The sequence below is a fragment of the Triticum aestivum genome, chromosome 7D (assembly GCF_018294505.1).
Source record: "Triticum aestivum cultivar Chinese Spring chromosome 7D, IWGSC CS RefSeq v2.1, whole genome shotgun sequence".
Taxonomy (NCBI): domain Eukaryota; kingdom Viridiplantae; phylum Streptophyta; class Magnoliopsida; order Poales; family Poaceae; genus Triticum; species Triticum aestivum.
In genome coordinates, this window is record NC_057814.1 from 5,771,913 (window position 1) to 5,786,448 (window position 14,536).

The 14,536-nt window shown below is 44.4% G+C and overlaps 1 protein-coding gene and 1 pseudogene across 1 annotated transcript; both read left to right on the top strand.

The window, feature by feature from the left end:
• The first annotated feature begins 317 nt into the window (after positions 1-317).
• LOC123163974 (histidine-containing phosphotransfer protein 1-like) lies at positions 318-3,398 on the top strand (annotated as a pseudogene).
• A 7,575-nt stretch (positions 3,399-10,973) lies between these two features.
• On the top strand, positions 10,974-12,784 carry LOC123167635 (noroxomaritidine synthase 2). Its single transcript, XM_044585468.1, has one exon. It carries the CDS (start codon positions 11,016-11,018, stop codon positions 12,558-12,560), a length of 1,545 nt encoding a protein of 514 aa, XP_044441403.1. The 5' UTR covers positions 10,974-11,015; the 3' UTR covers positions 12,561-12,784.
• The last annotated feature ends 1,752 nt before the right edge of the window (positions 12,785-14,536 follow it).

Consider the following 14,536-nt stretch of genomic DNA (forward strand, 5'->3'; position numbering starts at 1 on the left):
TTAATCAAAAGATGGCATTTCCACATAAGAAAGGTAAAAAAAGGAAATACATGAGAGTAATAAAGAGAAGGAAGGGTAGTCGTCCATTTCCAGCTACAGCCAGTGAAAGGACAAAAGAAGAAATAAATGAAGGCCATAAAAATATGGAATGGCAGCCCTCCGTTTCTAGCTACGGCCAATGACTTGGTAATCAAATTCTCCTATATATACCACACCAACTCAACCCCAATCTCCATCCATTACCACAACACCCTCATTTTTCCTCTCATCGCTTAGCTTTTCTCCTCCCTGCTAACTGAAACTTGCCGTGGGTAGCCATGGCGGCGGCGAAGTTGAACCAACTCAGCACCCTTGTGGCCAACATGTTCACTGTGGTGAGCTATGTACAATTCCGATGAGATTTGTGTGGATTCTAGTTTCTCCCAAGGTGGATGTGTAACAAAATATTAATTGCCGGATTACGATTTTTTCTTTTGTTTTTCTTTGGTGGGTTAGGGTTTGCTGGACGATCAGTTCCGGCAGCTTGAGATGCTCCAAGACGAGGGCAACCCAGACCGTTGCCAAGGTTGTCATGCTTTTCTGCGAGGAGGGTGAGCATATCATTGGCGAGCTCGCCAAGCAATTGTACGTTGCCATGTCATGTGATCTGATCATTAGTGTAGGGTGGTTTGATTTGGCTTCTTACTTGGGCATTCGGTTTATGTTTGTGCAGGGACCAACCATGTGTGGACTATGGCAAGGTGGACACATTTGTGGATCAACTCCGGGGAAACAGTGCTTGGTGAGGCCGCTTTTCTTCTTCTTCCACGTCCTCTTCGTATGTGTTTGTGCAGTAGTATGTATCAGGACTATAGTAGTTTTTTGTGTCCTGGCATGAAAAGTAGGTATTTAGATCCCAACTGTATCCATCGTAGGGCATCCTATAATGTTGGGGGAGAATTATTGTGTGTTCTCATCATTATAGTGTTTTATAGCAAGGGTGGTCAATTTCCTGAATTGACCGGGCGGCTCAACGAGTATGGATTGAGATAAATATGGGGAGCGTTGATATCAGTTTGGCAAGTTGTAGTGATTTTTCATAGATCCGACAAAAATTATCCATTTCATACACCCCGGCTAGCTTAACATTTAGCACTTGAGATCTTCCAATTAATTTGGGGAGTTGTTGACATTCATTTGGTCCTTGTACTGCTGTATGATTTAGATCCGACAATCCGTTTTGTCGTTATATTGTTTTATTATATCTATGAAAAAAATCCTTCGGTGTTTTTACTGTTTTATAATTTACATCTGACAAACTGTTCATTCATAGTACTATTTTATTATTTAGATCTGATGTATGATTAAGATCTGACAAACCATTTGACCATTGTACTGTTCTATGATGTAAATTGGACATATAGTTTGGCTATTGTAGTACTTTATGATTTGGATCCATAAAACCTTGGCAGTTGTATCATTCTATAAATTAGATCCTATAAATATGACCTACTTCGTATAAATCATATAGCTCCATGAGTAGTACTCCGGATCCACCTTGCTAAGTGGTTCGTCCAATTAATTATTCGGAGGTTGACATCCATTCAGCTGTTGTGGTGCTTAATGATTTAAATCCAACAAATATCATTTGCCCTGCAGAGATTAGATGGCTCAAAGAGTAGCACTTCACATTTACCTTCTTAAAGTGGTCTCTTACAATTAATTTGCGCAGGATTATCACCCTCTCCTTTATCATCACAACTTTGCATGACATAGATCCCTTGCCTAATGAATCTAGGTTTAGGTATAGTTTTGGTACATGCATATGACTTTTATGGAATCACAGTTTGAAACCATTCAGTCAACACTACTCTATGTAGTGTCACATTTTTAACTTATATGTCAGTTATTACAAACTAAAACCTCCGTTACTGAAAATATTAACTCCTAGTAGATCAATGTTACATATTGCATCTGCTCTATTGATATATCACTTTGCTTACACTGGGCTTTCATAGTTGTATTTAGTTAATTTCATAATTCGGTGGTACATCTATTTGCTTAGGAGGCGGAAGTGAAGGGAAAGAACTACCATGCTAATTTTCTTTCATTAAAGCGCTTTTATGGGTCTTTCCTCATTGTATGCTATTGCATGTTGCAGTGTTGGTGCTCAGAGAGTGAAGAACACTTGTATTCAATTCCATGTGTGTTGTCAGGAGAAGAGCAAAGTTGGGTTAGTAACTTGTGCCATCATGTCATACTATTGTTTTTTCAATCATTTTGCTATTGAAATCTTCGTATTGAATATGATATCCTAGTGTGCTCTAGTCATTTACTGGAACATATTTCCTTACTATTAGTGTTATTAGAGTATATATTGACGGAATTGCATGTTCATCGCTTTTGTAATCGGCTGAATGTATTCAGCCATTATGGATAGACATATTTGGCTAACTCCACTGATTTTCTTGGGTTAGGAATATATCTTCTCCATTATAATTTAGTTGACTGTATCCTTTAGGATTGTTAAGATAATCCTACCAGTGCATAGTTTTGTTTTTATTGATGTAAATTGTAATGGCCATTAGCATTTGTAGTAGTTACTAATTAATAACATTGCCATGAGCATTTCAAAACGAGCTTCACAACTTACTGATTGTCAGGTGCCTGAAGACACTGGATTCTTTGAGAAATGATTTCTATGATCTGTGCAGCATGTTCATACCATAAGCTTCAGGTATTTATTTATTTATCTCGTCTTGAAATCTAAGTAGAGGTTTTTTTTGTGAGTGAAATCTAAGTAACGGTACAGTAAAATAGAATAGCAATCTCCAAACAATTTTCTTTTTATTCTAAAGTTTGCTTGAAATGCAAAACGTAGAACTAAACAGTAGATATGAGGCTATGGATTCAGTTAGTGTACTGCATTACAATAGAAGATAGACATGTTAATGAAATGAATGCGACTAGTTTGCATGTCAGACATTAAATTACTTGTGCTAATTGTGGAAAACAAACAAGCAGGGACAATTTTTTTCTGTGGCAAGTTTGTACCTAGAGGTACTACTTGGTGTCTAGGACTACCAGAATCTCAGTTGAATATCTTCGTTCATAGATAACTGTTTTTGGTATATATGACATCTGAATCTTGCCTCATGTACCTCGAAATGGTCACCTGTCGCCTCAAAACTTATCACAGGTCACAACATTGATATTTAATGGAATTCATAATTTGCTTTTTTGTGGATGATGGCCATAATCTTTACAATTATTTTGTGTTTAACCCTTTGGGTCCTCCTTCTGAGTAAGTTCGTGGTTAGTGAAACTAATGTGTTATCTTATTTTCAAATACAGCTGCAGCAGCATGTCCTAAGCTGTAGACCGGAGCAATAAAGCAGGAGCGGCATGTTCTGATTGCACATTGTGTTTGATGTCGTACAACATGCTCAATTTAGCATATATGGCCTGCAGTTGTTTGCTTCTGTGGGGTCTATAGTTCTGTCAAGTGACAAGCTGCTCATCTGGTTTTGATTTTGGTGGTAGTGTCCGTAGTTTCATTCGGAATTATTGGTGGTCAAATAACAATCATCTGTGATCGTTTTGTTGATTATCTGTGGTTAATCTGTGTCGTGGTTCTAGTCAGTTTCTAGCTCGTAGAAATTCAGTGGCAGTGTATCTCGACAAAATCATGTGTCTTCAGTCGGCGTATGGACTATGGTGGTATATTGTGGAGAACATTGTAATGCTATTTCATTATCAAGTTATGTTTGTTGTTGGGTGACAACGTGCGCATAAAAATAATTTTATTTCTTTATCATATATTCCATCCAACTCCGCCTATGTTGTCTCAACATAGCCGGTCCCAAGCCCGGGTAAAGGAGGAGGGTTGTGATAGGCTTGGCGAGCCAACGTAAAAACTCAGCCACTCTTATGGAGATGAAACCCAAAAGATTTTTGTTGGGGCGTAACCCTCTCAGCGACGTGCCACATCGGAACCCGGGTGTGGTGGCAAATGGGCAAGGGCCGGGCCGTTACCCCCCTTGTGGCGCGCCGTATCTTGATCCAGATGCGGTGGCAAGTGAGCGGGGATCGGGTCGTTGCATCCTTAGTGGCGCGCTGCATCGGCGCCTGGATGTAGTGGAAAATGAGCAAGGGTCTTCGCATTTGACTCGACGAGTGCGAAGGGTAAAGAAGCTAGCCGAGCGTAGGAGGATTCGCTTAGGTAGCTAGAACGTAGGGTCTCTGACAGGGAAGCTTCGGGAGCTAGTTGATGCAGCGGTAAGGTGAGGTGTTGATATCCTTTGCATCCAAGAAACCAAATGGAGGGGACAGAAGGCGAAGGAGGTGGAGGATACCGGCTTCAAGCTGCGGTACACAGGGACGGCTGCAAACAGAAATGGCATAGGCATCTTGATCAACAAGAGCCTCAAGGATGGAGTGGTAGACGTCAAGAGACATGGGGACCGCATTATCCTGATCACGCTGGTAGTTGGGGACTTAGTTCTCAATGTTATCAGCGCGTATGCCCCGCAAGTAGGCCATAATGAGAACACCAAGAGGGAGTTCTGGGAAGGCCTGGAAGACATGGTTAGGAGTGTACCGATTGGCGAGAAGCTCTTCATAGGAGGAGACCTCAATGGCCACGTGGGTACATCTAACACATGTTTTGAAGGGCGCATGGGCCTTTGGCTATGGCATCAGCAATCAAGAAGGAGAAGATGTCTTAACCTTTGTTGTAGCCAATGACATGATTGTAGCTAACACCCTCTTTATAAAGAGAGAATCACATCTGGTAACTTTTAGTAGTGGCCAACACTCTAGCTAGATCGATTTCATCCTCTCGAGAAGAGAAGATAGGCGTGCGTGCCTAGACTGTAAGGTGATACCTGGAGAGAGTGTTGTACCCCAGCATAAGCTGGTGGTTGCTGACTTCCGCTTTTGGATTTGTGTCCAGCGGGATAAGCATGCCAAAGTCGCTAGAACGAAGTGGTGGAAGCTCAAGGGGGAGGTAGCTCAGGCGTTCAAGGAGAGGGTCATTAAGGAGGGCCCCTGGGAGGAAGGAGGGGATGGGGACAATGTGTGGATGAAGATGGCGACTTGCATTCGTAAGGTGGCCTCGGAGGAGTTTGGAGTGTCGAGGGGAAGGAGAAGCAAATATAAGGATACCTGGTGGTGGAATGATGATGTTCAGAAGATGATTAAAGAGAAGAAAGATTGCTTCAGACGCCTGTAACTGGATAGGAGTGCAGACAACATAGATAAGTACAAGATGCCGAAGAAGGCCGCAAAGCGAGCTGCCAGTGAAGCAAGGGGTCGGGCATATGAGGACCTCTACCAATGGTTAGGCACGAAGGAAGTCGAAAGGGACATCTATAAGATGGCCAAGATCCGAGAGAGAAAGACGGGGGATATTGGCCAAGTCAAATGCATCAAGGATGGAGCAGGCCAACTCTTGGTGAAAGACAAGGAGATTAATCATAGATGGCGGGAGTACTTTGACAAGCTGTTCAATGGGGAGAATGAGAGTTCTACCTTTGAACTGGACGACTCCTTTGATGAGACCAGCATGCGATTTGTGCGGCGAATCCAGGAGTCTGAGGTCAAGGAGGCTTTAAAAAGGATGAAAGGAGGCAAGGCGATGGGCCCTGATTGTATCCCCATTGAGGTGTGGAAAGGCCTCGGGGACATAGCGATAGTATGGCTAACCAACCTTTTCAACCTCATTTTTCGGGCAAACAAGATTCCAGAAGAATGGAGACGGACTATATCAGTACCAATCTTCAAGAACAAGGGGGATGTTCAGAGTTGTACTAATTACCGTGGAATTAAGTTGATGAGCCATACAATGAAGCTATGGGAGAACTTGGTCATCTACAGTACCTTTCATGAATCTAAAACAATAGTCAAGATAGATGGCAATGGTCTATTGTTTACATTCTTAAGCTATATCCATCCATACAAATAAAGATTTATCCACATTCAAGCCCTCTGATTAAGTGGGATGTTTGCCTCGGATGATTATATCTATGGTGTAGTATGTCAACTATGGCTAGGTTTATTGGTTCGGAGTCGGTTGGTAGATGCATAAAATACAGAAGACCTAGCTATTTACGTAACAGAGTGCATGTCTTGTACCCCGAAGTGGCCATGCGCCCTATATTGCCAGTGAACTTCGAGTAGCAGGCTTGGACAACTCTATAGTGGTTGGGCCTCTTATGTACACCGTAGCTACACCTCGGGGGCATGACATTGCCTGTATCCCCCTAAGTCTTCAAAGTCGCACCTACTAATCCTTTGACTACTCTTCATCCGAAGTGAGGTTCAACGTTGTTATCGGACTGATTACACCTTTGTCGCCGATCAAGGGCGTTCAATTTCCATCTCTCAACTCACAACAGACAAATCCCTAACTATAATAACATTTATGGACATGCTACAACCCCACCACGCATCCGCCCACCGCCAACGTTCTTCTTCTCCGAATCCCGCAACCGTTCGTTTATTTTGCCACACATGTCTTGAAGAGTAGGCCACTCATCCTATATTCCTATGTTGTACTGAACAATGATCCTACGTTGTACTGCAACAGTGGCACCGTCCTATGGTGCTGGGAAGCACGATGACAAGTGAAAGATCGTGGATGTTGCCTAGAGGGGGGGGGGGTGAATAGCCGCTTTAAAATAATTACGGTTTAGGCTTGAACAAATGCGGAATAAACCTAGCGGTTAATTTGTCAAGCACAAAACCTACAACAACTAGGCTCACCTATGTGCACCAACAACTTATGATAAGCAAGATAAATAACTAGGTGATAGCAAGATATATGACAAGAAATAATATGGCTATCACAAAGTAAAGTGCATAAGTAAAGGGCTCGGGTAAGAGATAACCGAGGCACGCGGAGATGATGATGTATCCTGAAGTTCACACCCTTGCGGATGCTAATCTCCGTTTGGAGCGGTGTGGAGGCACAATGCTCCCCAAGAAGCCACTAGGGCCACCGTAATCTCCTCACGCCCTCGCACAATGCAAGATGCCGTGATTCCACTAAGGAACCCTTGAGGGCGGTCACCGAACCCGTACAAATGGCAACCCTTGGGGGCGGTCACCGAACCCGTACACTTTGGCAACCCTAGGGGGCGGTCACCGGTACCCGTCAAATTGCTCGGGGCGATCTCCACAACCTAATTGGAGACCCCGATGCTTGCCCGGAGCTTTACACCACAATGATTGAGCTCCGAACACCACCAACTGTCTAGGGCGCCCAAGCAACCAAGAGGAACAAGCTCAAGGGTACCAAGCATCCAAGAGTAATAAGCTTCTCAACTTGTAACTTCCACGTACCACCGTGGAGAACTCAAACCGATGCACCAAATGCAATGGCAAGGGCACACGGAGTGCCCAAGTCCTTCTCTCCCAAATCCCACCGAAGTAACTAATGCTAGGGAGGAAAATGAGAGGAAGAACGAAGAAGAGAACACAAAGAACTCCAAGATCTAGATCCAAAGGGTTCCCCTCACATAGAGGAGAAAGCGATTGGTGGAAATGTGGATCTAGATCTCCTCTCTCTTTTCCCCCCAAAACTAGCAAGAATCCATGGAGGGATTGAGAGTTAGCAAGCTCTAAGAAGGTCAACAATGGGGGAAGAACACGAGCTCTAGAGATAAGGTTCATTGGGGAAGAAGACCCCCTTAAATAGGAGGGGGGAAATCCAACCGTTATGTGCTCAGCCCGCACACGAGCGGTACTACCGCTCCACGAGCGGTACTACCGCTCGGGCGGAAGAAGCATGGAAATGGAGCAACAAAACATGAACCTTGGGGCGGTAGTACCACTTATAAGCGGTACTACCGCTCACCCCAGCGGTACTACCGCTGGAGGAGCAGAACACGGGACCAAATGATGCAGGGCAGAGCAGATTACGGCGGCAGTAATGCAGTAGCGGTACTACCGCCCGACCGGAGCGGTACTACCGCTTATAGGCGGTACTACCACCCAATCGGAGCGGTACTACCGCTTATAGGCGGAACTGCCGTGCCTTACTGCCGTGCAACTACTGCTAAACCCGACACGAAAAGTGCAAGACCCAAAAACGAGGCGGTAGTAGAGCGGTACTGGAGCGGTACTACCGCTTGACGCTACAAGCGGTACTACCGCTGCCACCGCGGTACTACCGCAGGGAGAAAACAGAACTGCCATAACTTCTTCATATGAGCTCCGAATTGAGCAAACTCAAGCTTGTTGGATACAAGACGACGAATAGTAAGAAGAGGCAGGGGAGGAATGCCTAACAAAAAGAGGAGTGACACCTCCAACAGAGAAGAACCGGCAGAACCTCCAACATCGAAAACATCATAGAAGATGCATGTGAACTCCGTTTTCGATGAACTCGAGCTTGTCAGCAAAATGACCATAAGCTCCAAAACTCACAAAGAGAAGAACCAAACAAGAACCAAAAAGATGATGCAAGGATGCAACGGTTTGAGCTCTCTACGAATGATATGATCAAGCTACTCATCGAGAGCCCCCCTTGATAGTACGGCAAATAATCCTATAACCCGGTCTCCCAACTACCACCATGAGACCGGTAAAATAGAAAACCTATCAAGGGCAAACCTTTGCCTTGCACATGATCCACTTGAGCTAGATGATGACGATCTTCTCCTCCTCAAGATGGACCACCTTTCTTGATTGCATTGGCTCGATGAAGACTAGTTGATTGCTCCCCCATACTCCACTATGGGTGAGCCACTCTTCCGCACATCTTTACAAGTCCATTGTCACCACAATGGACGACAAGCTTCAAGCATTTGATCTCTTAGTGATGCTCCACTTGAACTTGCACACCGCAACCTAACCCCACAAAGAACTCTCACATAGACCATGGGTTAGTACACAAAACATGATGGACAATGCTTACCATACCATGGGATCACTTGATCCCTCTCGGTACATCTTCTATGCTTTGTGAGTTGATCAACTTGATTCACTCTTGACTTAGTCTTGATCAACCTTGCATCTTTCCAACTCTCTTCATTTGGATGATGTCTTGAGGGTAAACATGAATGATCACACACTCTTCTTCTTCAAGACATGCTTGCAATAAGCTCAACCCTCACAAGACCAAACTTTGGATAATTCCTTAATAGCACCTTGGTCATCACGAACTCTCCTTGAAACCAACAAATGGACTCCAAGAAAAGTCCATAGAGATTGTCATCAATTACCAAAACCAAACATGGGGGCACCGCATGTTCTTTCAACAAGCATTTATATAAATGTGAGCAACTACTAGGTAAGTTACATAGTCATCAAAGTTGCATTGCATCAAAGCATCAACAAAATCATCAAAATCTAGGCACTCACATAAGTAATTAATGGTCAGGATTGAACATCATGGGCTGCCACACATGGGTTGGATGGGTACTCCATGATTGTGCCTGCTGGATAAGGAGAGAGAGAGAGAGAGAGACTGATTGTAGGTTAGTTAATGCTCTTGGAAACAGAGAGGGGAGAGATGACCCTGGAACGACTGGCCTGAAAGAGATGGCACATGAACCCATGCATGATTGACGTGTCGACGCATTCATGCACAGAGCCATGGCACAAATAATCGTCTATTTTTCTTCCTTTTGCAGGAGACAATGTTTAGTAAATCAACAAACATATTCTATCTTATGGTTGCTTTCTTTGTAATAACTGATGGAACCTCTAATAACAATATTATCGTTATTTTACTCATTCGGGAAGATAAACTATCATCAGCCACTAGACATTGTTTTGGGTAGGTATATATAACATTTTGCTTATTTTATTTGAAAGAGTTTTGATTATTTGTGTTTGTTGTCTATATGCTTATTTTGGATTTGTATTTATATTTTTACAAGCGTTTGGATTATTTATTTCTTATGCATGTAGTTTTTTTGTTTATTAGGCACAAAAAGTATTTTTTGTGCAACTACACCTTCTTTTGTACGCACTTGCGTCATCTTTTTACATACTTCAAAACGGTTGCTTGTGTTTTGGCAAACACAATCGATTTGTGGAGCGCCATAGAGGCATGTGTTTCGGTAAAAAAATAACTAGTCGATTTGTGGACCGTACTATATTTCTATTTTTGGTAGGAAATAAGTAAATGAAACATGCGGCAGTCCCTCTCTTGGTCGATATCAATGAACATGCTCATTTGCTTGATTTTCCTTAACATGTGTAATCAATTCGATTATCGGAACTGATGTTGATGGTTTATCTTCCAAAAAGAATAAAATAGCAATGACATTGCTATCACAGGTGACATATATTATTTATAGGGAAAGCAACCATAACATAGAATATGTTTACTGATTTACTAAACATAGTCACCTTCAAAAGGAAAAAATAATTCAGAAAGAAAACCGATATAAACAGCTCCACATACCAGCTAATTGCCTGAGTATTTCTGCCATGGTTTTGTGCATGCATGTGCCAACGCGTCAATCGTGCATGGGTCCATGTGCTGCCTAGTTTCCAAGAGCATCAACCTACAAGTCAGTCTCTGTCTCTTCATTTCTCTTTCTCTCCAGCATGGCAATCATGGAGTCCCATGACATTCAGTTAATGGTCATTATATGCAACAATGATTTAGTTGATGCTTTGAGGCAATGGTTATGCTCCCATTTATAGAAATGCTTTGTTATCGTTCTTCTCGGCATCAGTGGAGAAGAAGTGGAGCGAGGTGGAGGTGCAGCCTATCCATAAATTAATGTTCGCACGGTACGGTTAGGGAGCTGGGCGTCGAGAGTTGGCTGAATGGTCGATATACACGCCCATGAAGCACATACACACCAGACTAGTAGAAAAGGACAGGACGCCCGGCCCCCGGCCGGAGGCTTCTCAGCGTCATGTTCCTTCCGACGACCTTCATTAATAATCTATAAGGCCTTCCTGCAACAGGTATTATATTGCATGCACAAACATGCATTATAGATGCACGTCAAGAATCTATAAATTGTACGTAATTCTCGAGCATTTATCATTGAGTAGCAAGAAGAAAAACAATGGCACTCTTATCGTCGCCAGAGCCACACCACCTCCTCGTCTCCTTTCTTGTCTTGCTTCTCTCCTTGCTCTTCTGCTTCATCAAGTTGAGGAGTTCAAAGAGTGTCCCAACGCTTCCAACTGAATGGCCCCTGGTTGGCATGCTCCCTTCCGTTGTCGCCAACCTCCATCACTTCCATGACTACACCACCGCCTTCCTCGCCGCTTCCGGCAGTAGCTTCGTGTTTCGTGGGCCTGCCATGCACTTCTTCGTCACCTGCGACCCAGCCAACGTCCGCCACATCTTCGTCTCCAACTTCACAAATTACCCCAAGGGCGAGGAGTTCGCTGCCATCTTCGACGCCATGGGGAACAGCTTCTTCAACGCGGACGGCGAGTCATGGCGCCGCCAGCGTAGCAGAGTGCAACACCTCATGTCGAGCCCACAGCTGCTGGCTCACATGGCCTGCTGCTGCCGCGATAAGCTGAAGAACGGCCTCCTCCCCTTCTTGGCGCGCATGGACAGCCTAACCCCGTTCGATATGCAGGACCTGTTTACCAGGTTCACATTCGACATGACGGCCATGTCGGTCTTCGGGGTCGACCCTGGCCTTCTGACCACGGATATGCCACCTGTAATTGTGCCGGACGCCATGGAAGCTGTCATGGATGTAGGCTTCTTCCGGAACATGGTGCCAGCATCTTGCTGGAAGTTGATGAAGCGTCTAAAAATCGGCCCAGAGCGGAAGCTCGCCGCAGCGCAATCGGAGCTGTGCAGGTTTGTCACGGAGATGATGGAGGAAAGGGGAGATGGGTCAGTCCACATGGATGAAGAGCAAGAGAACCGTAATGTAGAAATTGTTTCTTCCTACATCCATGACCCGGAGTATATTGACGACCATGGAAAACCTAATGGCTTCATGTACGCCACCCTGATCAATTACATGTTTGCCGGGCGTGACACGGTCGGCACGACCCTCACCTGGCTCTTCTACAACCTCATCAAACACCCGCACATCGTGTCGAGCATTAGAAGAGAACTAGCTCCCATTGCCATGCACAAAGCAAACAATTCCACCACCATGGTAACCTTTGAGCCAGAGGAGACAGAACCTCTCATCTATCTACACGCGGCATTGTTCGAATCCATGAGGCTGTACCCACCGGGCCCCATCGAGCGCAAGACGGTGATGACTAACGACGTACTGCCGAGCGGTCACAAGGTGCAAAGGGGTGAAACCATCCTGATTTCACTCTACTCAATGGGCAGGATGGAAGGTGTGTGGGGCAAGGATTGCAGGGAGTACCGCCCAGAAAGGTGGGTCAAAGAGGATGGCAAGCTTCTGTACGTGCCGTCCTACAAGTTCCTAGCATTCAACGCCGGGCCGAGATCATGCTTGGGCAAGCACATCTCGGTATTGCAGATGAAGAGTGTCGTTGCCGCCATGGTGTGGAACTTCGATTTTGAAATGGTGGGAGGGTACGTTGTAGAGCCAAAGCCATCAGTTGTGCTCAAGATGAAGAATGGGTTGTGGGCCAAGATCCTCAAACGGCAGATCGAATGAATGACAATACCAACCCAGCAGTACCGTGTAATTTGTCTAAGCTTCTTTTATCGATTCTAAGTTTATAAGTATGCGCTCTTCCTTGCAGATGCATGGGTGCACGTAATGTAAAGTTTTAGAGTATTTCTGGATATCCCCACAATGTAAGAGGTACAATAAGTTGGCCCCCGATTTGTTGTAATTTGTTTGTACTAAAAATAAAAAGGATCCATCGTACTAAAAAACATTGATTTTTCCACTTCATTCCACATTACGTTTGTAGAAAAGCGCTTCACCATCTATAAAACCAAATAAGTTACATTTTTTAAAGACAAATAAGTTACATATGAATACATATTTTGTGATGCATCTAATGAAATCAATTTGGTTGTTGTAGAAGCTATTATGTCTGTCGTGGATATAATCCTGACAATACTAGGGGTAGGAATGTAGAGGCAATGGTATCTGGTGAACGGCGTGGTTGAGAGTACGCTCAAGGATTTATACAAGTTGAGGCCCTATGCGGTGGAGGTACAATGTGTGGAAGTCCAACCTTGAGCCCGGGGCTTCCCTCCTAGCTTATACAGAGTGCGCCAGGTAGGGGTACATAAAGGGCTGGTATTAATGCTATTCATAGCCTCAGGTGTGTCCGACTGTTCCATGACATTTACTACTGGTAACTGCCGTATTTAACTGGGTTATATTGCCGTTGGGTAACGACCGTCATCAAGACATCGTGGCCAATAGATGGTCTAGCCGACAGCTGACTAATGGTCTAGCTGACAGCTCCCTTCATCTTCGTCCGAGTGCTGGTACCCGATAGTCGGCTGAGCCGCAGACCGACTGTTGGGGTTTAGTGCGGATTTGGGCCACCTTGTCGCCGATGGGCTGATGATGAAGCCCCTTAGCCCATTGCCTTTTGGACCGTATATTATACGATCATGGGCCTCCGATGGGCCATTCGTATACTTGGGCCTACCCCGTATATATAAACTCGACAGTAGCCCCCGAGTCGGCCGAGGTCTCGCTGGAGAGTTGTTGTGTGCTTTCTTCCGACAAGACGTCCGACTGATCAACGGATCTGAGGTTCGAGCAAGAGACCTCAGCGGACTCCGTTTGTTCATGCCTGCGAAGGGACAAACATTGAGCAGCTAGGAAGAAGACTCGGTGATACCCATTTTTCAATCTCTTCTGGAGAGGACGTCTCGCAGCCGCGAATGTGGGCGTATCATCAAATTCCGAGTGGCTATACAAGGTACCTGGGCTCGATCATGGGCCTCCTGGAACCCTTTCTATGGAACTAAGTCTGCGTGGACGGATATTCGGTTCCCTCAAGAGGGATTTTGACCCATGCCACATAGGGGATATCTGATACGTCTCCGTCGCATCTACTTTTTCAAATACTAGTAATAAATTTTATCGGCCGACTATTAATCGGTCCGGTTTTGCTTGTAATTCCTAGGTTCTGAGCACTAATAAGGTAAAAATGGAAATAACCATCAGTGTGTTGTAAGCATTTAAATATGACAACACTATATCAATATATAAGTACATATTACATGTCAAACAATGAGTAATGACAAATAAAATGGGACAACACTACAATGCATGGCCTACGGAATGGGGGATGAAGTGTAATGTACGACAGTCTACGAAAGGGGAGGCCCTTTTTGGGTGTCTAAACACAAAGGACCAGCCCAATTAATCCCTAGATTCCTGATTAATCGCTTGTGGGAGCGATAAATTGGCTCAAATGATAAATAGAAAAGGTAAGGTATAAACTTAGCGGTCACCCATTGATAAGCGAGTAGATGATAAATCGGTGAATAAGACGATATTTTGAACATTGGTTTAATATGTTGTTGTTCTTTTTTTTTGTCCTATGTAAAATATGGGCAAAAAATTGTTGATGCGGCTTCCTTGCAGTTACGTTATTTTCGAGCGGCTGTTGGAGCAATTGTGCCCTATTATATGGCCCTATTTTTTGCCCTATTTGG

Excerpts from the sequence above, each read along its gene's own strand:
- LOC123167635 (XM_044585468.1), top strand. The coding sequence starts at position 11,016 with ATGGCACTCTTATCGTCGCCAGAGCCACACCACCTCCTCGTCTCCTTT.